The following is a 22125-nucleotide window of genomic DNA, read 5'->3' as shown; positions in this document are numbered from 1 at the left end:
TCCATGTGTTGGCAATAGCGGCCGGAACGCGGCCCACGGAATCTGGGGTACCCAGCTGTTCTTTCCTTAACAGAGGTTTGTCAGATGCGCTGACCAGGCATACAGATCTTACCTGCATGCCATCCTAGCCGAGCACTCCGAGTAACCGGCGCGTCGCGTCGTATGTTGTACCACAATGCCATGTCAGACAACGGTGCCAAAGGTTGATGTTGGCATGCATCATCGATTGAGTGACGAACGTGATCGCCCATCGTGGCGTTGTGTAAATCAAGGCTGAGACTGTCTACTTTGGTATTATTCAATAATTCGTTTTGAGCCGGCAGTCCGCATGGCAGATGAGGGGAAGCTGCCGGAATGGCTCGCGGATATTCGTCAAGACAGTCCTGGTGTTCATGACTACCGTCTCGCCTTGCCAATGCGCTTGGCGAGGATGTCGTGACGGAGACGATGGAGGTTCACGTGATGTGATGCTTTGGGTCTAGCGTTCTCAGGGCGCGGTAGCGTGACGGCAGCTGACAACGCGGGCGCGACAGATCGCTTGCTCCACTCGGTGCCAGACGCGTCGAGCTGTAGCATGTCAACTTCAGTTTGATACTGCATTTCGGATAACAACCCAACTCGCCGACTTCTCCATCGTTCCGCTCCCACCGCACAGTACCCTCGCTTAATATCCCGCGTCACAGTCAGACAGTCAGTGCTGCCCGCACCGAGCACCCACCAGCACATCACAGTCACCACTCCCTCAACGCCAGACCTCCACTCTCCCACCTTCACCTTCCACAATGGCACGTAAACGCAAAGTCGCAGACGAAAAGCCCTCGTCCACTGGGTCAACGCCTCAACCCAATTCTACAATGGCACGTAAGCGCAAAGTCGCAGACGAGAAGCCCACGTCCAATGGCTCAACGCCCCAACCCAACGGTGCGAAGAAACGAAAGATTGACTGGTCGACGGTAGACAAAGATCTCAGCTTCAAGATTACAGCCGTCACTGTCAGGAAACACAAGAAGCCAAGCAAATCAGCAAAATCAAAGCAGGGCGCTGTAAATGGCGGGCACGTCAGCGAGTTTGACGCGCCTTTGGACGCGGAAACCACGCAGCCAAATCCATATCCCGAGACGCAACTACCTGAGCTACACGTAAAGATAAAGCCTGCGCTGTACTGGGAGGCTATGCGGCGCTATCGGAGGTTCACTGTGAACGGCGAGGAGTTCGAAGTAGGTCAGATGATCTTTGTGAAGAAGAGCGAAGAAGACAAGATCGCAGAAGGTCCCGGCTCGATTGAGCATTGGATCGCCAAAGTTCTCGAAGTTCGCGGCGGAGATCCCGAGCATGTCTTTCTCAGAGTGTACTGGGCATACCGGCCTGAGGACATACCAGGTGGACGCCAAGCGCATCATGGCGACAGCGAGCTGATAGTCAGCAATCACATGGATATCATCGACGCTTTGTCAGTGGATTCATCCGCAGACGTGGTGTATTGGGACGACGACCCGGAAAGCCTCGACCTCAAGACAGATCAGCTATTTTTCCGCCAGAGCTACGACATTACAAAGCGCGCCAACAGCCAATTGAGCAAAATGAAAACGTACTGCATCGACAAGAAGCCCTGCAATCCGGACGAGCTTCTTCTACAATGCCCACAATGTTCAGAGTGGCTTCACGCAGACTGTCTCAAGAAGCGAGCGCTCCAAGACGCAGCACCGCAATTGAAGAAGCGGGGCCGGCCTAGCCAAGTTCAAGCCTCCACCACCTTGGATGCAAGAATCAAGGCGCAAGACAACAAGGCCCGCCTGACAATATTAGAGAGGCGTGGCGGGAAACCCAAACGCAAGTGGGACGTGGACATACTATGTCTTGTATGCGGCGGGATGGTAGAGGAAGCCAGCGACAAAGCATACAAGGAAGTGCCTGAAACTGCAGGTTCTCAATTCGGCTCCGATATTTCTGAAGACGACAAACACGACATCATACCCACGGCATCTATGGTTGCCAAACCGCCTGTCCAGGACGACGATGCAGACTCCGTCATGGGCGATGCAGAGTCCGATCAAGACGTCGAAGCCAAAGACCCACCAGGAAGCGATGCTGAGATCAAGGGTGAGACCGTCGAAACACCCTCCTCCGACTAGCCCACTAAATTCCCATCCTAGTGCCAAGAAGGAGAGGCCGTCCTCCCGGATCCAAGAACAAAAGGAAGCGCACTCCTTGGGCTCCGACTAAGAAATCTACGCTGCCACATGCCAAATATCGTAAGACGGAAACCGGGAGAGAGGGTGTTTTTCCGCATGCTGCATACGATATGGATTCAATTACGGTCGTGGAAAAGACTGCGAAGACGGTATCCGGATCTGCGAAGAGAGCGACAGCAACGACAGTACTTGGATCTACAAACGACGCAACAGCGAGCGCCCAGTCTTCTTCATCACAATTTGTGCCTTCCTCACCACAAGTGGCATCCAAACCAACACCATTGAGTCCCGAACCTGCGGAAGAAGTCCTCCCAACTACTGCCCACAAAACACCAGCTCCTGCACCCATTAGCGAATCAGTCTTCCAATCCGGCGTACGATCCGTGAAGAAACTCTTCTGGCGAGGATCCTAATATCACAGCGAGACCATTTCATTACCAAGTATAGATTTCAGGCAGGGTGTAATGGTAGATACCCTTTCATTCGGCGTACACATCACTACAGCATACTCTGGTATTCCGCTCTGTAGCGAGCGTTTCCTCACTATCAGTACCCATCATTAATTCACTGTTCAATCCAAGTCATACACGTGTAAATTATGCATTCTCACTCTAGGCGGTCTAACAATACAAAGCCCGATGAAGGCATGTATACTCGTTAAAATCAGCAAAGGGGGTATCCACCTGAATGTCCCATTCCCACCACCCATGTGAAAATACACTACAAATAACGCCATCGCTGAATGCTGTTTGATCCCGTATGCATGCATGCAGCGGCCTTGAACCATCCTTTTCCTAAAACCATATTTCGCTGTGGGGGAAAGAGATGCCCGTCCGTTAAACACCTTAGAAATGCATGTTGTGTTATCCTCGATACCTCGTCATGGCCATCGCTGTCGACCTTGTCTCTTGCTGAAAACCTTTTCGTCTCGATCTCATCGTTTCTTCTCGCCTGGCAAGTTTGCCTTTCCTACCTTCATCTTTAGTAGCAGTCTTGGCCCACTGCTACCACCCCTCTCCACGCTAACGAGACCGCTCTTAGCAGTGCCGTTGCCGTTTGACATACTACTTGGCTCGAAGCTCTGTCGCTTAGATGGCCTATCGTCGTCCCCGTTTCCAGCAACCATCTTACGTTTCTTGTTCTCTCCAGCGAGAAAGCCTGCCAGCCTTTTGGGTGCAATTCGCAGTTTGACGATCTTACTTCTCTTTTGCTTGATCACAGGTCTGGCCACGGATGCAGGGTTGGTCGCAGCAGGTCGTGATGGAGCAGGGGCTGCGCTTGGCCGAGGTGAAGGAGCGGCACTAGGACGTGGTGATGGAGCTGCGCTGGAGGGCCTTGATGGCACAGTAGAGCCGGAAGCGGTCTTGGTCCTGATCTTAAGCTTGGGCGCCGGCAGAGGAACCGGTGATGCGATAGCAGGCGGTGTAGCCATAGCCTTTGGTACCTTGATGACCGCTGGTGTTGGCTTCGCTTGGGCAGGCGCAGGAGCTGGAGTCGGGACCTTGGGTGGTGGAACCGGAGTCTTGGTAACCGGAGCAGGAGCAGCGGTGGGAGCTTGAACTGGAGCCGGTGCTGGAGTCGCTGGCTTGGGGGTCGCTGCTGGGGTGGCTATCTTCTTTGACGGCTGCATCAGCGGCACTTCTGGAGTCGATGAACGCGAATCCGTTGCGGCTGGAGCGGCAGGGGGCGGGGGCGGTGGTGCTGGTACTGGCGCTTGCACTGGCGCTGGAGATGCAGGTTTGGACACTGGTGCAGGGGATGGTGAGTGATAGACAGTGGGTGAAAACACTATAGACTGGCTTCTCTGTAAGGCCTGTGTAGAGTCCGCAGTTGCCGGTGTGGATGCAGTAGACTGCTTCTTCGGTCCTCCGATCTTGAGCGACAGCTTCGGCAGTGCTGATTTCGGAGCCGGAGCAGCTGTATCTCTTGTGGGTTGTGGTGTAGGTAGTGCGGCAGGTGGAACAGGCACCTTTTCCTTCTTGTCGTCCTTGTCCTCCTTCTTCTCTTCCTTTGGAAGCGTCCTCGATCTCCATCTAAACTTGTTGGTCTTTTTGAAGACCACCGATGCCTTTCCAATATGCTCCACCTTCCAATAGCGTGGCATAGACAGTTTGATACGCAGCTTGTTGGACTTCTGGTTATCGAAGATCATGTCGCAGATGTCCAAAAGCTCAGACATGTCGTTCGTAGACAGTACTTTCGACTTCAGAGCTTCTTCCAGGACCATACGCAGGGTCTGGTTGCCCTGCATGTCGCTCTTCAACCCTCTCAGAGCCCCATTAAGGTTCTGCCGGGCGAGAGCTGATGCACGCTCAGCATTACTGGCTTCGTTCTCGATCATAAGTGTGCCTGCTGAAGTGTCCGCAGCCTTCTCCGGCGCCCAGACGTCTCCAGTAGCGATTTGTCCAATCGCAATGCCAAAGATACGTAGCAGCTGCTTTCTGAAGTATGGCGAAGGATCGGACCGAATCTCGTGCATGAGGAATCTCAAGACTGTATCCTTCCGGATCATGCCGAGCCGAATCAAGCACTCCCAAGCTTTTAAGCGTACGTTGTCTGCATTTCCCAGCTGGGCGTACTGGAGAAACTCGGTTGGCTTGAACGGGGTGACGCGACTCATGACCAACTTCAGCGCACAGTCAAGGGCGGTGGTTGTGTAAACGTTCTGGTAGGTAGGAATCCACTCGTCAAGTCTCTGGTGTCGGGTGAGCTCTCCGATGGCTTTGCTTGTGAAATCCTGCTCTTGAGCCCATTCTTCGTGACTAAGGTCGGCACTAGCTGTAGTTTTTGTGAGTGTCTCCGCGAGACAGCGCATCAGGGTAGAAATATAATGGTCGTCGCTGTAATCGTTTCCGCGGTTGTCGTTGTACCGAACAAGATCGAGCAAGAAGCGCTTCGCTTCTAGTGGTGATCTGCCATCCTCGCCCTTGATCTTGGCAATGGCTTTGGGGATAGCGCATTGTATCAGATACATGCTACGATCGGAGAAGTCATTGGAGCGAGTCATGGGTGAGTTGGGTAAGCAGAACAGCTCGCGGAAGGCCTTTTGCAGATGGAACAGGCCAACCCACTCTGTTCGCTTCAATGCACTCTGAGCCAAAACATTAGCGGCCATGGTCCGTATGCCGTGGAAGTATCGGTTGTCCATCAGCGTCTTGACCAAGAATGTGGAGATCAGCTTATGACCTTCCTTGTTGGCGAGAAACTGTATCGACTCTGCTTGTGCAACGACATCCTTGTCTTGCTGCAACTGCGAGACGTACATGTATGACGGCATGTCCTCGATGTTGGTCCGACATATCCATTCAAAGTCTGCATCGACTCGAATCCACTCGTAAGCCTCCCCCTCCTGCTTAGCCTCGTCTTCCGGTGGCCAATCGTCTAGTCGCCATTCATCGTGTTCCTGGGGAGATGTGAATAAGTCTCCCAGCATGTAGAAGGTGACATCCTCTTGAGTCTCGCCCGAAGCATCAAGGCCCGCGGCAGCAGCCATGCGCTCCTTGTTCAATCGATTTCTCTTGAGTCGTTTGTATTTGGTGTTGTACGGAATTTCTACTTTGACGTTGTTCGAATTGATATCGACGATGTGTTCGTAGGGCGTTCCGTCAGCTTCGTGAATCCGAATAGTCATCGGGCCAACGAAGGTGGGGTATCCTGTCGCGGACCGCAAGTCGCGAGACTTCTCTTTCGCTTCGCGCATGAAGTCATCCGCGGCGAGACCGCTGTCGATGTTCGTAATGGACGAGTCAGCCTGTAGCTGCTTGATAGTAAGTTGTACCACTTGCTTCTTCTTGTTGAACGAAGGTACGCAGTGAAAAGTAGGACATCCAGCCCCTACGATCCATTGCTGGAAGAAGGATTCCAGCTTCTGATGTCCAACCTTCTCACAGATATCGAGGAAATCATCTGTAGCGATCGCGCCGTTGGCGTACTTGCCCTGACGAGCATTGAAAAGCATTCGGTACAGACACCTGTCGACACCATTCTTCCCACTCTGTTTTACCAGACGGTTGTGGAGGATAGAGAGTACCATGAGCGATTTCAGCTCCATAAACTCAACCTCACCAGGATCCAGCTGTAGGACGTATCCAAGCTGCTGTAACGACGGACGTTTGCGGTCCATCTGAATGACTCTGTCGACCATCACTTTTTGACGGAACCGCCAATCGTTCCGACCGAACAGCTCTCGGAGGTAGAGCTCAGCCATGAACCAGGATCCACCAACGATGATCCAGTGATCTTCTGGGTTGTGTGCAATCACGTCGACGCCTATCCACTGGCTAGCTACCGCATGTACCAAGACCCTGGTTGTGTGCTCCAGTGGCTCCCATACAGTCTCGGGAAAGAGCAGGCGAGAGCTACAGATGGAGAAAGAGGCTGTGTGTGCAGTATCCCATTCCAGATCGTCTACGAATGCGAGCTTGTAGGAGTTGCCGAATGCATAACTCTGGAAGCGCTCTGTGAAGGTGTCGAGAGCTCGGGCCAGCATCATGGCGCTGTTCCTGACCTCATTCTCCTTGCCTGGCAAACAAAACGCGTGAACTTTGATGGCATTCTCTCCCAAGCGCTCGTCATCAAGTGTGTCGCGATATTCCGAGAGATCGACATGTTCGAAGGGACCGATTACGAAGCCGATATGCTGTGGGAGGACGAGGGTATCGCACGAGAAGCTGGCTGTCTTTCGCGAAGAGTCTGCGGGATCGAGAATCTTTGAAGGTCAGCATCGGACGCGCTAAATACAACGAATCGATACTCACATCGTCTGTTAGGGTACCGGAGCAGATGACTTGCATCTCCATGGCTTTTTCTTCCTCGGACAAGTCGACCTGATCATCGTCCGCATCCAGCATGACGCTATCCGCCTTTTCCACACCCTGTGCCTGTGCCTGCACCTGCGCATTCGGTTTGCTGAGCGCATCCCCCAGCGTTCGCGGATAGCGGATTGACACATCGAACAGACAGCGCGTTTCGCCGTCGTCTATGCACGGAAAGAGACACGACGCTGCACCGGGAAAGGACGAGTTGCGCGTATAGGCATGTGGGTACCGGGCATCTCCATCTTCCACTCCGACAAATTGCAGCGCGTCCCGAAAGTCGTCCAGTTCGTATTCGATCTCCAGCTTCATCGGCGCATAAAACGTGCCCTGAGCGTCGTCGGTCATGCCAGCCTCCGAGGGCTTCACTTCCCGGATTTTGACCTTGTCAGGCACGCTAATGACCAGCTCATCTTCTGCGCCCTGTGTGTGTCGCGCTATCCGCTCTTTCGCGTAGTGATATTGTTCGAGACCGGTGCCGGGATATAGCGTCAGGCGCTGGTGGAGGTTCGAATAACTAAAGGCGGCTTTTTCTCCTTCGATCTTGATGCTCGTCGGCCTCAGCTGCCGGCAATTCAGCGTGATATCCCGGAGATGCGCTTTGTCCGGCTGGATGTCGAGCGTGGTGAGGCCCTTGACGCGGCGCGGTGCAAAACTGAAGTCGAGCTCGAGCTGCTGCTTCAACAGGGTGAAGGAGCCGCCCGACGAGGCGTCAGCCGCTACATCGGCGAGCTCGTTGGGCGCCATGTTAGGCGACGCAGGCGATGCTGCTTCCGAGTTGGCGACGGGGAGATGGCGGTCGAGGGTTGAGCGGTGTTGGCTCAGCTTCTTTGTCGGCGATACGCGTACATGCCGGGAGTTCGCGACAATGGCCGCTAAGAGTAAGCGCTGGTCTGTGCGCGAAATATGTGGAGGCGCGCACTTCCGCGCTTCACTAATCGTCACCAAGGCCCACTTCACCAACTATGAGAATCGGAAAGTCGTAAAGTTCGAATAACCCTCTGGCTACTTTAATGGTGCTGTGCTCAGATACCAGTCTTTGTACCGCCATTCTCACTATGGAAAGAGCTGGGCAAGTGCAGAGTGGTCGGTAAAATGTACCCCTTGTCTTTTAGGGCAGGTTTGAGATCGTGGATCTTTGTTAAGTGAACAGGTCGCTGCGGCCCTTTCATTCTTAGGGCAGATTTGAGACCGTGGGTGTTCAAAACTAAAGACTAGCTGTGATGCCTACGTCTTCTAGGGCAGATTTCATATCGTGGGTTTTCAAAACTGGGGGGTCGCTGCGGCCCCAGCGTTTCCTAGGGCAAGATCACAATCGTGGGTCGGTGAGACTCAATGGATATCTGCGTCCCCCCTGCCACCCCATTCGTCTTCAAGAAAAGGTTCGCAATCGCGGGTCGCACTACCTAGCTTTGGGACTGGAGGGATACCTGCGGCCCCTTCATTCCCTCCTCTCCTAAGGCAAGTTTGCTATCATGGGTCGCTCTCGATGGTATTTGTCTGTCGCAGCTATACCTAGGTATCTAGATAGCACTATCGAGACCACGTCGTTTTATCGTACTCGCAGCTCGGTTTTCTACTCGAGCACAACGAAAGGTCATGCTGCCTGGAAGGGGACGTCTTCACTGGACCAAAGTCAATCAGGCTCTTGCTCTGTCTTCTGACTACAGCTATGTGACAACTTCTGTTTGCTTGATGACACCCGGAGGAGCATAAAAGCCGATAGAACGACACTATAATGATTTTTAATACAAGAGTCTAGATCTCCTACACACACTGTGACGACTCTACATCGTTAAGTGCACTGTGCAGTAACATTACCCTGCCATCGTCGTTAACACCAAGCAAACTTCAGGTCGAACCCAAAAACGATCAGACACCCACTGCTGCGCATAACGCTCAGCACTAACCCCTATGACACAGCCAACTGAACTCACACAGCCAACTGAACCCGCACAGCCAACTGAACCCGCACAGCCAACTGAACCTGAACAGCCAACCGAACCTGGACAGCCAATTGAACCTGAACAGCCAACCGAACCCGGGAAGCAAGTCCTCATTGCTCTCGAGCCGTCCCCAGCACACTGTTGCCAGTATTACGAAAACTACGATTGCGGCCACATGGCTTTCGAATACGATCAACAATTCCCATGTGCCACATCTCTCGATACCGGCGAGTGCGAATGTACGGATTGGACATTCACTGCACTTGAAATCACGGTGAAGGGAAACTGTGTGCACTGCAAGAATGGGACAACTTGGAAGTTGAAGAAAGCGCAGGATAAAGCCGAACGCGAAGATCGCAGTCCAGGAAATACGATGAGCATCGCGCGGAGCAATGAGAGGACGAAGAAGAAGAAGGTCCCTGAGTTCATGGAAGAAGATGACTAAGTCCAGGTAGACGGACCTTTACAGGACAGGATCTAGGTGTTTAGTTGGATAGTGTTTGATGTCTCTTTCCAAGGTTTGTCGAAGAGATTTTCTTCTCCTTGTGATCATAGCCCATAACGTTGCCTTCTTCCCGCCGACCAGTGACACTGTTTGACGCGCCAAGTCAATGTAAAGTAGCATCACAGCAGCCATAACCATGCCATTGCTAAAACATTCACGACCCGTTCCTTGACCATATCCAATTCAAGGACACGATATCAAACGCCAGGCTCGAGGAACTGTATAAGATCTCGCAAAATGAACTTATTATATCTGCCTCAACATCACGATTTCAATACACTTTTAGACACTTCGACGACTCTAGACTTAGTTCATACCTACACTCCAAGTTACTACCGCTGGTCGGACCCTACATAACGAAGACAAATTAGAAGACACACACAATCCGAAAGCCATAATCTCCCTTCATCCAAACATCAAACAACACCAGCAGTACCCGTCCCCCACTGCCGCCACGATGAACCAAGTCCTACCCGCAGACCTCTACATTCCCCAGCCCCCAAACCCACCAAACAGGTGCGAAAGGTACTATCAACCATATGCCAACTGCCGTGGGGCCCACATGATCACTATCTTCGACACCATCATACGTTGCAATATCTACAGACACAACGGCAGATGTGATTGTACAACCCCCGTTACAATTGCTTACCCAGGTCTTGCTCCCCTAAACCGACCGTGCATACACTGCGGTAATGGAACGAACGGCAAGATCGAGGAGTGGGAGAGGGAACATAGGCGCGATCAGGATAGAAGGCAGCACCGGCCGAACTTCAATGGCATAGATGACAAGTTAAAGAATTTCGACTGTCGAAGATAGATGGAGTTTCGGGCTATGGTATGCTGTGCATTCTTCAGACGTCGTCGTATACATTTGGTTCTTGGGAAGACTTTCTTTGTACTGTACGGTTTACTTTCATGTTTATAAGGGACTTGGCATAGTCTCTTAGTGGGTGTTCTGCAGCATTCATACGGCATTGTGGGGTACAGCGAGGTATAGGCTTCATCGTTCATTCATGTGTATCTTTTAGTCATATAGCCAATTGTATTCGTAACTCAAACTTGAGTTTTGTGTTCCATGATCCATTATGGACGATACCTCTCCGTTCTCTTCCTTTGCAATATCATCGTCATGTGTACCACTTACTACCCACCCCATCAGTCACTCAATCAAACGTCCTCCTCCTCATCCCCACCTCCAACCCCAACGGCTTCCTCAAAAACCCTTCCCTAGTCTCCATCTCACCCTGCCTAATCTCGAACTCATACCTCCTAAACATCGTGCCCACGATCAACGCCAACTCCATCTCCGCCACGTTCCTGCCCACACAAGCCCTCGGTCCATAGCTAAAGGGGATGAACGCCGCTTTCTGCTGCTCGGTCACGTTTTCCCAGCGCTCTGGTCGAAACACGTCGGCGTCTTGGCCCCAGATCTCCGTGGAGTGGTGGATCGTGTATGCGGGGACGGAGAGGACGGTGCCTTGGGGGAAGTGATGGCCGAGGAGTGTGATACCGGGGCCAGGGGGGATCAAGCGGGGCAGACCGAGAGAAGAGGTACTGTGGATGCGCATTGTTTCTTTGATGACCGAGTCGAGGTAAGGTAGATCTTTGACTTGGGCGTAGTTTGGAACGGCATCTGCATCTGGGAGCGCGTCGTCGAGTTCCTTTTGTAACTTTTGGACTACATCTGGGTGCTGGAGGCAGTGGTAGAGAAGAGCGCAGGAAGTGTTGGATGTGGTGTCTGAGCCGGCGATGAGTTGGGTGAGGGCTTCGGCAGTGAGTTCTTCGCGGCCGAGCTTCTGGCCGCTTTCGTCGCGGCCTTCCATGAGGCGGGCGAGGAGGTCGACGCGGTCGGATGGTTTCTCGAGGCGGGCGTTGACGCGAGCGATGGCTATTCCGGCAAGGTTCTCGATCGCTTTCATGCCTTGGCTGAAGAAGGGGTCCGGGAAGTACTTTGCGTAGGGCTTTATGGCGGGGAAACATCCGATGGTGCCACTGACTTCACCTCGGCGGTTCAACACCTCTATAGCAGGCGCATACGTGATCTGTCCTCCCTTGCTGACCTCGGCTTCATCTTTTCCCTTCGCCAGCATGCCAAATGGCTCTCCGAACGCGAGATCACCGATGACATCGAAAGCGAGGTAGTTGAACCAGTGCAGTGCATCCATATGATACCATCCTCTCTTATCTTGAACGCTGGCCGCCCTGCGATCCCACTGCTTCTGCAACTCTTCCAGGTTGTGATGGATATACTGCTCAAACTGCAATACACTCTTCGCAGAAAACGTATGAGAAACCGTCTTTCTCTTCCTCGTATGTTCCGCGCGATCCCTCGTGTTAAACAGCCCGCGTCTTATCGACACAAAAGCATCGTAGTACTCGCTCTTCAGAAATCCATTACCGTGACCGTAGATCTGCGGGATAGCGTCCGCATCCGCAATACTGACGTGATGCGGCTGAATACGAACAAGCTTTCCGTACTTCTTGTGTGCCTCATGAACGGCGAGATAGCGTTTCCCGCGCCTGCATTGAGCCAAGAGCCAGAGGTTCGTCCAAGCGGCTGGGAACGGAGAGGGGATGTCGCGGATCTGCCAGTTGCGGAGGTAAGGCAAGATGTAGAAGATGACCGGAAGGAGTAGGATAGACCACGGCGTGATCAGAAGCGTCGTAAGAAACATCTTGAGCGTCGTGTCTGTCGAAAGCCAGAAGGTCGGTCAAGAGAAGAGCTTGGCTCTTTATCCGGTAAGAGAAACGCTCTAGCAATAGCACCGAGCCCAACGTACTCTTGTCGAAACTCTATCGTACAAAGTAGACTGACTCGCTTTTACCCTCTTGTACAAAAGGTCTAGGAACAGGCCTCTTATAGTCGCAGGTCGGCCTTTCGTCAACGCGAACCGTGGTAGTATTCACACGTGCGCGTTGCTTTCCCGACGCCAACACGCGACCAACAGACGTCAGACCCGTCTCGACTCCCTCTCCAAAAACCCTCCTCTAGCCAATCGCACGGCCCCGAAAACCATCTTCTCTAGCCGTGTCGAAGGTCCGAAGGTTTCCAAGCCGGGCGCTTGACCCCGCCTTCCTCTAGTGCGCCGAATGTTCCCCGCGACCTGGTCCATCGTCATCGGGAGCGCGACGCCAAGTCTGCGCAGTAGCCGATCGAATAGCATCTTGTCCGAGTGTTGTGCGTTGATGATGGATGCTGATGTTTCGGTGTTGAAGAACGGCTGTGAAGTGTGAGGTGGTGGAACCTGAAACTTACCGACGTGCCTGCCGTATGTAGCTTACGCGGTGTCACGTCGGAAGTACTCGAAACGCGCCGAAGGTAGCACAGAGATCCCGCGGTCATGTCTAAATTGATCTTTGGATATATGAAAAGCTTACGAAAGCTTACGACAGCTGCGAGAGTCACCATGTTATCACATGAGGAAAGTAAGATATTTCAGAGGGTATTAGATTAAGAAACATCGCTATCTACCTAAGAACGTCCTCCCGCTACAAATGTCCCTAAAAGAGTCAGACAGGTAAAAGGTACCGTCTACTCATAAAGCAAACGCCTTGTGGTATCATGCCTTCGATCATCCATCAATGTATCGTTATCCTAGCGTGTATATCGTCCACCAACATGTTACTTAGTTGTTGTCGTCATCGTCAGAGAAGAAGTTCAAGATGGCCTTGACCGCCATAGGGCCCAGCCCGTGGGGCGGGTAGCAAATGTAGCTTGGGTCGTCGACTGCACCCAGCTTCTCACGGAACTCAGTCTTGTTGGTGAGCTTGAGTTCAGTCGCAATGGCGTGGTAGGCGCGGCTGAGCACCTTGACGCGAGTGCCCTTGACGTTGTGTCCGGGGCTGAACTTGGAGCTAGCACCACCACCAAAGGTGACGCTGGTCGCGCCACTAGCGGCGACTTGCTTGAGAGCATGTGTGACAATGTACTCAATCGAACCACCGGGTGCGCCGGGGAAGTCGAGCGAGTACTTGACTTGCCAGCCGTGGTCGGGTGAGAGCTGCGCCATGGCGACAAATGCAGCAATGGTGCCGTCCGGTGTGTAGGCGATGTGGTATTGGCGGTGCTCCTCATCTTGCCATGGGTGGATGTTGGTCAGATGGACCTGCTTGCCCTTGCGGTTGTTCAACCAATCCGCTACGCGAGCATCGACCTTGGCCTTGACATCTGGTGGTGGTGGTGTGCCGAGGGCATAATCGCTAATCTTGACACCCTCCTTCTCCGCGTGGCGGATCTTGCGCTGCACGTCAGAGTCCTTGTCCGCTGGGTTGTGGACAGGGTCTACACGCTGCTCTCCAGTGACGGAGAATGTGCGCCAGTTGAACTTGGTAGCAAGCACCTCCTCGGTGGCGTGTCCTACAAGAAGCCACAGTGGCTTGAGGTTGCGCTCCTTCTTGATGTACTTGAGGTAACCAGCCATGGTCTTGAGGTATTGAGACTCGTGGCAAAGAGGGTCACCGACAGTGATGGCGAACCCATCTTGAGGTACGAAGCCGACAGCCGCACCGGTGTTTTCGTCGCGCCAGATCTCGGTGCGAGGCTCCAACCAGGAGGTGTTGGTGGCATCACCGTAGTTGGCGATAAGCTTCTCGATAGGCTGGAGGTCGATCTTGGCAACCGCACGATCTTGTCCTTCCCATGGTGGGTGCATGGTGCTGGCCTCAGGATGACGCAGCTGCTTGATGACTGGCCGCTCTGGCAAACTCTTCGGGTCGCGAGGGAACATGGAAGCATGGCGAATGTTTCCGAGGTTCATCATCAACATGAGAATACGCTCGAGACCGATACCACCACCACCGTGGGGCGGTGCTCCCCATTGGAAGCCCTGGATGTAGTCTTCCATCGAACCGGGATCGACCTTGAGCTTGCGCATCTTGTCCAGCAGCAAGGTGGAGTCGTGGATACGCTGGCCACCACTGAGAATCTCCTGTCCTCTGCAGAAGATATCGAAGGAGTTGGTGACGGTGGGGTCGTTCGGGTCGTTCATGGCGTAGAATGGGCGCGCGTTAGCGGGGAACTTGTCTAGAATGTAGTAGTCGGTTCCAAGCTTCTGCTTGATGACACGACCGAGCTGAACCTCATCCCTGGTACCCAGGTCTTCGTTCACGTCAAGCTCATTGCCATCATCGTCCCTCCAGCCGGACTCGTTCAGCATGCGAACACCGTCGGCGAAGGGAATGATGGGTGTCTGGTCCAGCCAGACCAAGTCCTCGTGAGGGAAGTGCTTCTTGATGACCTCAATCTCGGGACGGTATTGGTCGTAGATACCCTTGAAAATGGCCTTGAAAGTGCGGTCCAGCACACGGAGGACCTCGTGGTAGTGCTCGTCGATCTGCATCTCCAGATCCAGACCAGTGTACTCAGTCAAATGACGGTACGTGTTACTGTTCTCAGCACGGAAGACGGCACCGATTTCGTACACTTTGCCAAAGTCTGCAGAGATGGCCATCTGCTTGGCCAATTGGGGACTCTGGGCAAGGAACGCGCCACGACCAAAGTAGTCGATCTTGAACACACTGGCACCCGACTCGGTAGCACCACCCTGAAGCTTCGGGGTGTGGATTTCGATGAAGCCTTCCGAATCTAGCTGGTTACGGAAGAGCCTGCAGATACCAGATTGGATGCGGAAGATACCCTGTGAAGCTGTTGTCCTCAGATCGATAACGCGGTTGTTCAGACGTGTACGATCCGCAATCTTGACGCGGGTGTGTCCCTCCTTGTGGTCTGCATTCGCAAGCTCAGCGTCGACCTCAGCCTGTGAGACCTCGGCTTCGTTGACGTTGAAGGGGAGGTGGTCGGTGACGGCGGCCTCGACGTGGAGGGCATGTACCGAAACCTCAACGTCATGGATGGTGGCTCCGAGAACCTCGCCCTGCTTGGCCTTGGGTTCCTGCAGGATACCCTTGACCAGGACGATGGTCTCGGCGTCCAGGTGCTCAGCCCAGTACAACATGTACTTGGAGATATCCGCGTGCTCCAAGAGAACACCCTGGATGGTAGCGAGCTGCTGGCGGAACATCAGGAAGACGAACTTGGAGCTCATCTTCCTGAGGTGGTGGATGCGGGCGCGGAAGACAACCTCCTTGCCAACATCCTTTGCGGAGAAGTCCTGAATCCTGTGGCGGGGCTCATGCTTCCACTCGCCAGCGTAGGAGTTGGGGTCGATGACACCGTACTTGGAGCGCTGCTCGGGAGTCAGCTCAGCCAATGCCTGGTCTTCCATCTCCTTCCTCCTCCGCTCGAGCTCTTGCTCCTTCTCCATGTTCTGCTTGTGGCGCTCTTCCTGCTGGGCCTGCTTCTCGTGCTTGCGCAGCTGGCCGCGGGACATGGGCTCGCCCTCGCGGTTGAGGGGGGCATCTTCGTCGCTCGAGTCGTTGCCAATGTGCAGCTTCTCCTTGACAGCTCGCATGGGGCTGTGTGAGATAGATCCGGAGCGGTTGGTCTTGTTGGTCTTGTCGGTGCCGGTACGGCTCGGGCTCTCGGTGCGGCGGTGGAGGATGCCGCTGAGGGAGTTGCGGGGCTGGTCGATGCTGGTCCGGCTGTCGGTGGGCGAGGCAACGTCGGCGCGCTTGTGCTCGCCGCTTGCTCGAGAGCCGCCCAGGGTGACGGAAGAGCGCGGCGACGCGACGGGCGACTGTGCGCGGCCATTGACGGACGAGGGCGACTTGACGCCGCTCTTCTCATCGTCTGAGGCCGAGGACCCATGGTGCGGCTTGAGCTTGTCAAGCGCTCTCTTGAGGGAACTCATGGTGGGGTGGTGCGAGAGCGTTGCCCGTGTGTGCGTGGTTAGACTACCTGAGCGCAAGTGGGGGCAAGCAGACGCGGGGGAGTGCTGCTGCTGGGGGGAATGGAAGGTGTTCCTGGGGGAGGAAAAAAGAATTGCTATGGATATGCTAGCGAGGCCGGGAGACGCGAGGTTTAGTATACTGTGGCTGGCAAGGGCGCCTGGCGTGTATGCCGATGCGAGGGTGAATGGGCTATGACGTGACCCCCCAGTTTTCGGTACAAGATGGCTGCGTTTCACTGACAAGCCCTTCCTAGCGCCGAGCTTGTGCACAACACCGACCGTGCGCAAGCGTGACGTAGATGCTAGGGGAGTCCTTCGCTCTAGATCGTGCCTGGCCGTACGAGAGAATCCGCGGGTGCCGGAGGGAGTAGGGCAGATTAGGAGCGGAAGGGCGGGCGTGATAGTAATGGACGGACCCCTCCATCACCACCGCGCCGCGACTACTATCACAACATGCCTCTTCGACGTGAAGATATTGATATCAAAACTCTGCTATTCTGACATGAAGAGCCCGCATGCACAACCCTTTGTCTTCGCTGACACATGCCGCCCCTCTGTCCCAATCGGTAAAGCTGCTGTCTGCGCCTGTCTCGTTCCAGCAGACCCGGTGCTAGTACAGGCAATGACATGCGAAGCTTTTCGAGCCAAGATCTTCAACCCGGCCTGCAGTCCACTTCAGCCACGGGTCGTGTATGTCAGCATCGACAGTAAGCCATTTGGCCATGCAGAGCCATCAGTCACCTCCCAACAAGCTTCGGCGCTCGCAACTGACGACCGCCGCATGTGAAGGATTAGTCGCGAGAGACGGCTTGGCGTATGCTTACTCGTATTTCGTTGCGGCGTGCCGGGTGAAACCGAGCCTAGTCTCTCCGAGCGCACATGGGAATCATCGACTTTGGCGAAAGCCATGGCATTCTGCCGGATGCGCATGAACAAGGCACAGCCAGCTACCAACAACCAGTCGCGACCCTCATCTCTCTGCAACTCCAAATCTCCCTCAAAACCTGCTGCTCTGCCGCTGCGTCACAAGGCATGGCCAGCAGTTGCGAAAGCGAGATGAAGCCCAAAAATAACCGATAACATCGACGATCGTCGTGCCGCAAACCAGTTCTCGCCAGGCACGCTGCGCCGCTCAAGATCGTATTTCACCATGCAAATCACTCAAGGCGCCTGCCGATAACCGCCTTTCTTCCCCCACCAAGATTTTGGTCGGCACATGGGCATTCAGGGAAAGTGGGCTTGACCTTGGGCCCGTCCCAAGCCTCAGGCACAAAGTGAGTGAACTTTCACAAAGTTAGTGCGGCTGTCACGTAGAAGTGTTAGCGTTTTAGGAGCTGCAGCGGCAATCTAACGCAGGCCGCCCTAAGCTTTAGCAAGGAACATTAAAATTTTAAATAACTACAAGAGTTCTACTCTAACAACTTAAATTACATAAAAAATAGAATATTTGTTTTTTTTCGCCTACAACACACCTAAACAAAACTATCTACTATTCTCTTTTCTCTACTATTTACTAGCCTTTACTATAGTAGAATTATAGTTATTAATAATTATCTACTACTCTAGAGTACTATTTTTAAGGTATTATATAAGCTATTACTACGCCTATTTAGAGTTGTATTTACTACTATATAGCTTAGCCTACTCTAGAGTACTAATTAGACTAATAGAGAAGAGTATAATCTTATTTTACTTACTAGTTATAAGGTTACTACAGAAATTTACTTCTAGTAGTAACTAAGTAGAACTACTATCTAAGGTAATCTCTAAATCTCTTTAACGCGTATAGTCTCTTCTATTAATTATCTTACTATTATAAGCATTCTCGCTCTATAGAAAAGGTTTACTACTAGGCGTAGGTTTTATTCTTTACTAGTAGTATATAATTAGGTTATTTATAAGAGAATAATACTAGTAATCTTTCTAGTAGCTACTATTTACTTATATACTTATAGACTTTTACTACTAGTTTCTATAGTAAACTTCTAGAAATATTTCTTTAGTACTATAATCTCTTTATATAACGCCTATATATATTAGCGTCTATTAAGATATTTAATATAGATAACGTGCCTTTTTAATAATAAAAGTAATAGACTTTTTAGTACTATCTTAAAGATTAAGGCTAAGTAATAAGCTAATAGAAGTTCTTATAAAGAAAGAAGTATAAATTAAGTAGAGGTTATATTTATAAAATTTATTATCTAACTACTATAATACTCTTATTAATATATTATTATAATTATACAAGCTAACTATAGTAAAGAATATTAAGAAAATCTATAGTAATATTAAATAGTATAGGTAGAAATAATATAAAAGTAAAAAGAGACTAACTCTAATACTCTAAAAGAATTTTAAAAGTACTTCTATACTTTAACTACGCTATATCTAATCTCTTAGTCTACTATTATTACTCTACTAGGTTTTTACTATATATTAAGATTATTTCTAATAAGACTTAGTATAGGTAGCGTTAACCTTTATAGTAATAGTAGACTAAACTATAGTAGAGGTATAGTAGATAATACTAAATATTTAATAAAGAGTACTAATAAAAAGAACTATAGTAATAAGAGTCTTAAGAGATATCTATAGCTAGACTTTAGATAGTAGAATTACTAATACTACGTAGAGTAGAATTGTTATAAGCGCGCAGGTAAAGTAGTAATATTCTACTATAGCTTTAATATAGTTCTATAATATATTTGTAGTTATTATAATAAGCTTAGCTACTTTACTAGTAGTAGTAAGATTAAATTTAGAAAATATAGTTATAATAATAGATAACTAGAGAATAGTAAGATATATACTCTAAATAATAAAGAGAACGCGTAACTAATCTCTATATCTACTAATAGTAAGTAGCTAAGTTAGTATATAAGTAATAGTCTATAAAGTACTAATTAGAATTATATAGTAAGCTAGACTATATAAGCCTAAAGAAGAATTACTATATAATTACTCTAGTAAAGAATAACTCTAACGTAGCTAATCTAATAGAGTTAATATATAGCTTCTATTATAATAATTAAAGCATTATATATCTTATCTTAGTACTAGATAGATAGAAGAATATATACACTAAGTATAAGTAATTCTTATATTATAGAGAGTATAGTTAGTTTTACACTTATAATATTAGTAGAGAAGTTAGGTATTAAAGAGTAAGAGAAAGTAGAATACTTAAAGATTAATAAGTAGAGGTCTATAGTAGTTTTTAGTAAAGTTTAGTAGATCTAAAAGTTAAAGAGATATTTAAGTACGTTTTAGTTTATAAGCTAGATAAAAGAGTAGCTATCTAGTAATATATAATTCTAAAGTAATAGGTAAATAGATAGTTAAAGAGAGTATATACGTAGACTAGTGTAAGTTTTTAAATATAATACTCTTAATTATACCTAGCGTAATAGTATAGCTATATAACACTATTATCTAGAAACTATATCTAGCTACTATATAAAAGTAAGCCTCTATTATATAGATTTACTACGTTATTATAACTAGATTATTCTTTCTCTACTTTACGCTTACTATACTTATATTACGCTCTAAACTTATTAAGATATATTTTAAATAAGGTTTTCTAGTACTAAATAAAGGCTATACTTAGCGTAGTAGAATCTTTTAAGTATATAGTAGTAGTAGTAATAAAACTTTATATACGTTATAAGAGCTCTCTAGATATATATAAAGTATTCTAGAATTACGTAATATCTACTAGAGACTATTCTACTAAAGCTAATTACTTCTATTTATTAGTTACTAGCGTAAGTATAAGAAGCATAGTAGACTAGTTATAGATACTATAATTAGTCTTAGATTATAGATAAGGCTTAAGATAGTCTAAATAGAGAGTAAGAACGTAGAACTATAAGTAAGAGGTTATAGTTTCTAGCTTATAAGAAGCTAATTTAATAAAATAAAAAGATAGTATAGCTTATAACTATAGTAAATCTTCTAGATAATAGTAATTTAGTAGACTAATAGATTCTATAGAGAAAGGTTATAGCAATACTAAAGATACAACCTAACTCTAGTACGCTCTAACTCTAGGTAGCTAAGTGCGCTACTTCTATAGTATATAATAATTTCTCTATTACGCTACCTTAATAAACGCTAATTAGAGCTAGATATTTACTAGTCTAGGTAATAATTAACTATTACTACACTAAAACTATTCTTCTACTTCTACCTCTACTCTAAATAGCTACTTTCTATAGCTATTAGATTATTATTACACTACTAAATATAATTATCTTTTCTACGCGTTTTACTATTAGTTATTTCTATATTAGTAAATTACTTTACCTAGCTACTACCTTTACATTTCTATTAGCCTTAATCTAGTTCTAGATATTATAGCCTAGTAATTAAAGTTATGTACTTACTATAATATACACTAGACTTAACTCTCTTCTTACTAGTTTAGATATAGCCTCTAATATAATTACTAGTTACTACCTAGTACTATAAGATACTATTACTATATATAGTGTACTTACTAAAGCTATTATCTTAGGTTATAACGCTAGACATACTACTAATATAGCTATAGATAAGCTAAGTAGAATATTCTACTAGCAGAGCGCTCTTTAAAGTATATCTTATTAAGAAGTAAGCTACCTTACTATAAGGCTAGAAGTTATAGCTAAGCGTATATTAGACGTTACTAACTATTATAAAAAAGTAGTTATCTACTATAAAGACGTTATATTATAACTAAGACATGCTTTAGAATATATTAATAATAATTAAAGAAAACTCTACGCTAGTAGAAAATTAAAGTATCTAGATCTCTAGTAGTAGATATCTAAATTCTTAGGTATTAATATAGACGTGTTCTTTAATATAATATTAAGTAGTTATAATATCTAAGTAGTAACTCTTAAGAGACTTAAAAAGATATAAGAAGAGGTAATATTTACTAAGAAAGAGTTTAAAAAGAAGAAGTTTATATAGTAGAGCGTTATAACTATACTAGATAAAGTATTATATAGCTTATAGAACACTACTCTTATAAAGTAAGAAAGTTAGTATATTAGCTCTAACTAATATAAAGAATTTATTTATAAGCTTAATATTATAGTAAAGAAGGCTATAGCTTAACCTAAGTATAAGTTATTTAAGATAGGTTTATTTTATTACTTTTATTTACTTAAAGTAGATTTTAAAATAGTACTAGATAATTATATTACAAAGTATAGCTCTTATAAAAGAATACTTATATCTTATATAAGTAGTAGAGTAGTATATTATTATTACGTTACTTTTTATTACGTTCTATTAGCTCTATGCTATATCTACCTCTTCTTTATATACTAACTCTAGCTTTAGATCTATTTTTATATCTTACTTAAGTTTTACACTTTAGTCTCTCTAGTATAGTACCTATATTACGAGAATAACTTTACTAGTAGGTAACTTTCTATATTACCTTAGCTATTATACTATTATATAGCTTAGTAGTAAGTTATTAACTTTAATATATACTTTACTAGCTAATACTAATTTATAAAGATATATAGCTATCTCTATAATACTAGTAGCGTAGCCTTTATTAGTCTAGATAACTATTAACTTCTACTTAGAAGTAATCTACCTAGCAATCTACTATATATACTAGTAAATTCTAATCTTTACGCTATACTTATACCTAACAAAGTCTACTATTACCTTAAAGCTAGATTATTAACACTTTTTCTTAGACTTACCTATAATTTTAAAGTTAATAGATACTACTCTAGTACTATATATAACTTCTAGTTTAACGCTATAAAGTAATACTAGAATAGACGCTATATAAGTACTAAAGAAGTAGCTATAGACTCTAAACTATTAGTTAAGATCTTAAATACCTTTCTAGATATTACGCGT

General features: G+C 48.0%; 4 protein-coding genes across 4 annotated transcripts; 1 reads left to right on the top strand and 3 right to left on the bottom strand.

Moving 5' to 3' along the window:
- Window positions 1–854: 854 nt before the first annotated feature.
- On the top strand, window positions 855–2132 carry J4E88_008788 (uncharacterized protein; the record flags this gene model as incomplete). Its single annotated transcript, XM_049402396.1, has 1 exon — window positions 855–2132. One exon carries the CDS (start codon window positions 855–857, stop codon window positions 2130–2132), a length of 1278 nt encoding a protein of 425 aa, XP_049251633.1.
- Window positions 2133–3126: 994 nt separating this feature from the next.
- On the bottom strand, window positions 3127–8057 carry J4E88_008787 (uncharacterized protein; the record flags this gene model as incomplete). The annotated part of the gene is made up of 3 exons (XM_049402395.1): window positions 3127–6900; window positions 6950–7894; window positions 8052–8057. 3 exons carry the CDS (start codon window positions 8055–8057, stop codon window positions 3127–3129), a joined length of 4725 nt encoding a protein of 1574 aa, XP_049251632.1.
- Window positions 8058–10623: 2566 nt separating this feature from the next.
- Window positions 10624–12135, bottom strand: J4E88_008786 (uncharacterized protein; the record flags this gene model as incomplete). The annotated part of the gene is made up of 1 exon (XM_049402394.1): window positions 10624–12135. The coding sequence occupies one exon, from the start codon at window positions 12133–12135 to the stop codon at window positions 10624–10626; it is 1512 nt and encodes a 503-aa protein (XP_049251631.1).
- Window positions 12136–13086: 951 nt separating this feature from the next.
- On the bottom strand, window positions 13087–16209 carry J4E88_008785 (uncharacterized protein; the record flags this gene model as incomplete). Its single annotated transcript, XM_049402393.1, has 1 exon — window positions 13087–16209. One exon carries the CDS (start codon window positions 16207–16209, stop codon window positions 13087–13089), a length of 3123 nt encoding a protein of 1040 aa, XP_049251630.1.
- Between the last annotated feature and the right edge of the window lie 5916 nt (window positions 16210–22125).

The sequence above is a fragment of the Alternaria novae-zelandiae genome (assembly GCF_023758075.1).
Source record: "Alternaria novae-zelandiae strain BMP 2774 chromosome Unknown scaffold_21, whole genome shotgun sequence".
In the NCBI taxonomy this organism is placed as follows: Eukaryota; Fungi; Ascomycota; class Dothideomycetes; order Pleosporales; family Pleosporaceae; genus Alternaria; species Alternaria novae-zelandiae.
This window is presented reverse-complemented; position numbering and strand designations above follow the sequence as displayed.